Here is a 7,500-nt window from a genome sequence, read left to right on the forward strand (position 1 = left end):
ACCCAGACCTTTACAAATGCTAACCATACTAATCTTGTACAATGTAGGCCTGAACGTGATCTTAAGCATAGTGCTTAGGCCTAAGGTTGACATTTGTGTCGTAGGTTTGGGTTGTTTTAGCTATGGCACCCTTCAACCCCTACCCTCAATGCTCATCCCCTACCCCTACCCTCACCCCTAACCCATCACCCCCTACCCCTACCCCTACCCCTAACCCCTCACCCCCTATCCCTACCCCTACCCCTACCCCCACCCCCGGAATAGTCATGAAAGCTTTTACTCTGTCCATCGCACTGAATGAATACATGTAACATGTACTTTCCATGACTGAGTTTTAAGCAGTGTAACTGTTGCAGTAGACATTCATTGGGATGCTCTAGCTTACAGGAACATCTTGCTAGATGTATGTTCCAAAAAGCTGCAGATACTGTAGCTGTATACATTCTTACCAAAATTAACCACATCAAAGACTTTGAGCGATTTATCTTCTGCTGTTGAACACATAACTTGCCCATCAACACTGGCAGCAATGCAATGAATGGTTCCTACAGAGCAATTTAAGAACATTAACTTAACCTTTCAATCATGTTTTTTTTACAATGAAAATATCAGTTACATTTTTTTTTATTACGTGTATCTTAAAAAGGAGAAGCGGTAGTTGCATGTAAATTAATTTTACCCGCTGATGTTTCATCTATTAAATTACAAATTCAAAGGAACATTATTAAAAAATATCTTATTAATGAATGCTAAAATTATAGTGCCGAAAGGTCAAACTTTAGTATTGTGGTTCAATTTTATCATTGGTTTAAATTTTATTTCCTATTGTTTAAATCTTATACGATACATAATAATAATAATAATAATAATAATAATAATAATAATAATAATAATAATAATAATAATGATAATAATAATAATAATCTTCTTACATAGGCCTGCTTCTCTACTGAACCAACAGTGCTTTACAACAATGAGTGATAAGGAAAAACTAAGCTACATTTGTACATGTATATATACATGTAAGAAAGACTGAGAAAACGTAATGCTTAGTTATTCTTACAATTCAAAGTAATTTCGAAAAAGGTAATTTCTAAAAAGGTTTGTCTTACATACATTATTATACCCAAGAACAATAGGAAGATAAACAATTCACTTAAACCAAGTATAATTTATAATTATTTCAACCACAACATGATTATACATGTACATGTAAGAAACCTCAAGCAGCCATGTTGACATCATTCCTGGACCACAATATTGATCACAATTTGATAATTGTAAAAATTATTGCTGGCAATACATGTATTACATGTACGGTACATTTTAATCAAACATACTTTAACAAACACTGTAAGACTAAGTAACAATACACTCTCATCTCTCACCAAGATGTGCTTTGAAATGCTTGACAAATTCAATTCCCTGGTGTTGCTTTTTCCAAAATTTAATGTGACCATCACAACTTGCAGTGATAAGAAATTCTGTGCTATGTAGAAAATCAGAGCAAAAAATTACTTCCAAGGTTTAACCCTTGCCCTAATACAGGTACACTTACTGTACAGAGTAATCCATATATTGCAATAGCTACATGAATCAGTGTTACTCAAACTACAGTGCACCTATTAGAAGAAATAAATGTACATAATTATACATGTATTATAATAATTTTTATAGCATTTGAAGTGCAGGTATTAGACGAAATGGAGAAGTGATCCTGGCACTTTGGTAAAGTCTGCATACAAGCCAAGTGGCCCATCGGGCCGGAGCTTATCCCGGTTTCCATGGCATGAAGCGACTAGGAGTATTTCTATTTCCCCCCTGGATGGGATGCCAGTTCATCGAAGGGTTACCCCCAGCATTTCACCGGTACCCATTTATACACCTGGGTGGAGAGAGGCATCGTGGGAGTAAAGTGTCTTGCCCAAGAACACAACACAATGTTCCCGGCAAGGACCCGAACCCAGACCATTAATTTTGCTCCGGAGTTGAGCACACCAACCATGAAGCCACCCCGCCTCACGGATCCTCGCACTTAACTTTAAAAATATTAATTTATTGAGCAATAATATTGTTTTTTTTTATACAGTGTAGACACCTGAAAAATTATGGTACATGTACGTACAGTCGCTCCAAGGGATTAAAACCCATGACCTTTGTGATAATGCTGAATACCAACTGAGTTATGAAGCCACACAGTTGGGAACAGGTCAATTTGTTGGGCAACATTTGTTTCCATGAAAGGACTATGACTGACATAAATGTATATATTTGAAGTGCAGATTATAGACGAAAGGTACAAGTGACGCTCTCACTTAACAAGGCAATTGATTAAGAAATTATTGTCTTCTTTTTATAGACATCTGAAACATTCAGGTGGCTCCACCTGGGTTCGAACCCATGACCTCTCGGTGATGCTGGTGCAATGGTCTACCAACTGAGCTATGAAGCCACTCTGCTGGGCTCACGATTCCTAGGAAGGATTCGAACCTACAACCTCCATAACATCGGTCGGATGATCCACCCGTTGAGCTACAACGGGGAGCTTTACAAGCAAAGACAACTTTGCTCCAACTAAGGAGGCTCTAACTGGGTTCGAACCTATGGGTACCCTTTTCGGCTTTTCCCCTTTCAGTCCTGAGACTTTAAGGGCCCACTGACAGATTTTTCATGCGTTGCTAAGGAAGTGAAATGTTACTTCCAGTGACTGATGTCATTATATCGTAAGCTGACCAGAAAACCCACTCACCGACCTGGAAAATTTGATAACAATCTCCTAATTGTTGTTTGCATCGAAGGTTTTTCCTCAACCCTTCCTCGCGCTCGTCCTCAGATCGGCTGCGCATGCATAAACAAACTGAATTCTGGTTTAAGAAAAAGCTAAATTTCCGGCGGTCTTTACATTGAATTGATTTTTTTGATGTGGCTCGTTTCACCCCCAAATACAGAATATTATAGCTAAACATTGGTTTTTTCAAATCATCTTTTTTGAAAATGTTATGGGTATTTCAATATCGTTTATCTCTCTAAAAAGAACATTAATTTTTTCAATATAAATGTAAAAAGAAAACCATGCTTGGCTGGATGCAAAAAAGAATACAAATTATGAAACCACTGATTAAATACCCAAATTGTGTAGCACGTAGACAAATTTAGAGTTTTCTTTTATTGGTCACGTGACCATGGGCGTGGCATGCTGACGTCATATTTGGGGTCATTGCTTGACAAAAGTTGGAAACTAACCAAAATAATGCCAAATTCTCTCAAATTATTAATTTTTAACCATTACAGTACATCCGTAGCAACGCACCCCAAAAAGCACGTCAGTAGGCCCTTAACTTGAGTTAGAGATTAATTTTTACTCTGTTAAATACCAGGAGATTTTACTAGTCAATTAGGGGCTGCTTCAGTGATGAATAGGTTAAGATACTTTATCAACTTACACAGTGGCCAGTATATGCGTGACAACATCTCTGTGCATAAAACTCTTCTCATAGGATTCAGCTGAAGGAATATTTCCAAGGTAAACTTTCTCAAACTCTAAAACTACCATGAGCAAGACCAGAAGAAAATGTCAACTTAATTCTGTGCCAAAAATAATAAGAAACCTTCCATGATTTTAGATACATGTACATGTAGATACTGTATTAATATGTCAAACAGATATTAATGACCAACTACAGAGTACACAGACATTAAATTTTTTTAGCAGTATTACTAACGTGGCTCCATGGCTCCCCACCCAGTATTGTAGTTACACACACACATGGACACATGGATACTTAATTGCCCATTGCCCATAGGGGCTTTTCAGGGCCAATGAAACACAATCATGACAGAACAGAGCATTCAACAACAACTGTTAAGAGTCCCAACTGGCTGGAGGCAAGCTAGTTGGTTATTTACAAGTGCAGCTGAGAAGTTGAACCAGGGACTACCAGGAACAAATTCAACCAGTGGCCAGATGGTGTCTTGAACCCGAGATTCCCGGATCCCAAGGCAAGCGCCCTAACCACTGGGCTGCACTGCATCCTGTGGATGTTTATCTGGAAGTGAACCCATGGCTCATCAGTAAAATTCACCGTTTAAAGATCGAGTAATAAGGAACAATAATTAATTTTGGCTAGTTCAGCGTCTCCATGGGTTGTCGTCACTGAAGTTCAATGTTTCAAGAACAAGTAAAGGGTTAGTAATATAATTACATGTATCTTTGAGTGGCTTAGCTTCATAGCTCTACCAGTGCTCGACTTTCAGCGAAAAAACAGTTTTTAGATTTGGTAGCCAGCTCAAGTATTTTAGTCGCCAAAAAATTATTGTTGACCTCAGTGGTCGCAACGTCGACCATTGTCTGCAGTTTATCGATGAAATCAATGTTTAACCCACTTACATTTAAACTGTCCCCCATTGATGAGTGAAATCGTCTGGTGTTGGACAGAGTAATTTTAATCTGTCAAGTCTCATTCCCAGAGGTCAAGGGATTAATACATACAGTAATCAAAGGGCACAAAGTTTTTTTGGCGGAGGTAGAGGTTTTTAACCCCATGACCCCTGGAAGTAAGAGATAACAGATTTTTCTCTATCACCAGTAGTACTTGTTCAAATGTGGCCCCGTATTTAGAAGTTTAGCTCACTGGTTATCATGATTTTATAGGGAAGATATTTGCTTTCAAACATTGCTTTTGTAACTCAAATGTGCCAAACACAGGAACAAAAGACCCTTTGTTTCGACAGCCAATGGGGCTCTAGTTGGCACATTAATGACAAAAGGTGACGTCAATTATCTTCCCAATGTATCAAATTTCATGATCACAAGACTAACTCTTGATTAAGGTGTGACCGTGAGTCACAGCACAGTTTAAGAGATGACAGCTAACATATAACTACTTAGAGCTGGGTTGAAGTAACTCCTGTTGCTATGCTAGTAATTGGTGTGTCATATATGACCTGTTCCTTCCATGCCATGCAATAACATTCCATAAAATTCCCACTGTTCGTTACCTCGCGAGCTTTAACGAAAGCCGCTCTAAGGCCCGAAGGGGACTCAAGTCTTCCACTTAATACGAATATTACCTCGTTTCTTTTTTGGTTTAGGTGCAGGAGCTGGCAAAGGGCCAATTACTTCATCATCGTCTTCTTCGTCGCCAGAATCATTTGTGTCCAAACCACGTTTTCTGGTTACAACATCTGCCATTTTGAAAGTGCAATGTCGTTCTCTTTGGCCAGAGGTCCCATGTCCGAAAAGTATGCGCGAGCTCAGATATATTCCCTTGGGAAATCATCTAAATTTATTATTCCACGTTAATCGATGGATTTTATTAGTTCAAGCTGTTTTCGCTAAATTCGCTGTGTATTTACCAAAGATTCATGTCTTTGGGCTGCAAAATTCTTTCTGCGTGGTCATGCGCCTTTAAAATGCTACATGCGCTTTGTTAAGAGCTGGAAATTCATGGGGAAGATCTCTCGCACGCTTAGGTTGCTGATGGGGAAAGATTGCCATTACAGCACTTAGCCATGTTTTTCGGGGCTTATCAGCGCAGGGCAAGGGAGAAAATGTACAAAGCTTGAAGAGTGTTATAGACAGACTATGGAAGGGCTTGACAGCTCCACTGTGGTGCATCGCACGGAAAGTGAAGGAAGTACGACGAGCGAAGACAACACATCGCTTCGTGCCTTCTTAGAGAAGGAATCCTTGGGACACTTGATCGCTCTGTTTCCAGAAGATGTTTCTATCGGCTATTTTCAAGCGCTCACCGAGGACGATTTAGAACACGATTACAACGTCAAAGATGACAAAGAAAGAGAGCTTTTAATGCACTCTATCACAAAATTACGTGAGGAATTTTCAGCGGACGAGGTGGGTAAAATTGTGAACATGCCGTGCAGTTTAGTTGGAAATATATTTCTTTCAGCGTTTTTCGACCGTCCCACGATCGGAATTCCGTATTTTGTACAGATGAATTTTGCCTTTATTAGGTGATTTACTGAAGTATAGCATTTTAGTTCCAACTGCTTTGAACAAATATTTTTTTTAGTCGAAATGGTTTGTTACTTCTGTTTGACTTAACATTATATGAATCGAATGTAGGCTTCTTTTCTTACATTCAGCTGGAACTCTCGACAGGAAGCTATCAACGCAAGAAATGAAATGTACTGTCAAAGTTATCGTGTCATCTGTCTCTGAATAGTCTTCTCTGTTCCCATTATTAAATTATTTTAGAGGTTTCTTTTGGCTCAACTGTGCACTTAGTAATGTAAAGAAGTCTTCTTGTTTATTTTGCTGTTAATGTTTACGTGAACGCTCTGTCTTTTTCCACCGTAAGAAATTCGTTCATAGCTTGACTGACATTTGAGGATCGAAGTTGTTTTCCACCCAAATTTAACTTGTCAAAAAAATTTCACGAGGGCAGGTCTGTCTATTTTGATCTCAAAGTTAAAAATTCAAGAGGGTCGGCCCAAGTCAATATTCATTTCACATACTTAAAATTTACCGCCGAAGTGTATTCTCGGACTTGTTTTTTTTTTTTTTTTCTTTAATTTTTCCTCGATAGATGTTGATGTCCTGAAAATGCGATCACTTCGCGATCTGTAAACCAGCACCTGTCATTTTAAGCAACGCATTTTTGAGAAGCGTAGATCGGATGATCTTTTCTGACGGTTTCTTTCTGACGATCGCTCACAAATTTTGGACGCGAGATTGCGCGAATCTTGCATTGCGCAGACTTCATTTTTGGCACGCAACTTTACAAATAATCCACAAACTATTAGCTATCAAAAGAATAGTATGCTCTGGCTGTCTAAAATTGAAAAGTTTAATATTTAGTAGATCAGAACTTTGAACTTTTGTAGTTCTTAGCTTTATAATTATATGCCCACGTTTACGACCAGTTTTTAATTAATTTGTTAGAGTGTTTTGTCATGCAAATTTCAGTTTGTACATTAGCACCCGAGAAAATTTAAATAATTTTATTCATGAATTTTAGTCCTGTTCTTTGAATCTCCTTGTTGTGATTTCGGTCTTTTTGAAAAAAATGTTTTTAATGACTTCCTGGATTAAGGACTTCGTAATTCCGTCTTTTTTCTTCTGCAAGACGTGAAAATATTGATCGATAATTGTTTATTCTCCGAAACCAAGACCCGCCAATGATAACAAAGCATACAGTTGTTTGTTGAGCAGACGTCATGTTTCTATGGAAGTTGAGGCAGACAAGCTAATAGCTCAAAGGATGTCTGTTAGGAAAAATCAATATGCACTCTTCCTTCTCATCAAATCCACCTTTTTTATGGTAAATTACTCTCCTTGTTCATCTGCTCCAACGTCAAACTTATCGCTTTGCAGTGATAACAATCAAACTGATTCTGGTTCTGAATAATCAAGGTACAACTAAAAAATTATGACTTTAATTTTATTGGATCATCCAGAAAAGAGGACATCCTGTAATTTTATGTACTCGTACTTGATTGCATCACCAGCATAATTCGGACATTCCATTGAAAAGAACG

General features: G+C 38.2%; 2 protein-coding genes across 2 annotated transcripts in view; one reads left to right on the forward strand and one right to left on the reverse strand.

The window, feature by feature from the left end:
* The window catches only part of LOC138025046 (peptidylprolyl isomerase domain and WD repeat-containing protein 1-like), a 27,450-nt gene extending 22,229 nt beyond the window's left edge, over positions 1-5,221 (reverse strand). Inside the window, exons 1-4 of the mRNA XM_068872286.1 lie at positions 5,071-5,221; positions 3,444-3,546; positions 1,389-1,489; positions 450-545 (exon numbers count right to left, since the gene is read on the reverse strand). Coding sequence (XP_068728387.1) covers positions 450-545; positions 1,389-1,489; positions 3,444-3,546; positions 5,071-5,191 — 421 coding nt within the window. The 5' untranslated portion in view covers positions 5,192-5,221. The remainder of the gene's footprint in view (positions 1-449; positions 546-1,388; positions 1,490-3,443; positions 3,547-5,070) is intronic.
* A 43-nt stretch (positions 5,222-5,264) lies between these two features.
* Positions 5,265-7,500, forward strand: part of LOC138025045 (microtubule-associated serine/threonine-protein kinase 3-like) — a 49,350-nt gene continuing 47,114 nt past the window's right edge. Inside the window, exon 1 of the mRNA XM_068872285.1 lies at positions 5,265-5,854. Coding sequence (XP_068728386.1) covers positions 5,585-5,854 — 270 coding nt within the window. The 5' untranslated portion in view covers positions 5,265-5,584. The remainder of the gene's footprint in view (positions 5,855-7,500) is intronic.

The sequence above is a fragment of the Montipora capricornis genome, chromosome 11 (assembly GCF_036669925.1).
Source record: "Montipora capricornis isolate CH-2021 chromosome 11, ASM3666992v2, whole genome shotgun sequence".
Lineage (NCBI taxonomy): Eukaryota > Metazoa > Cnidaria > Anthozoa > Scleractinia > Acroporidae > Montipora > Montipora capricornis.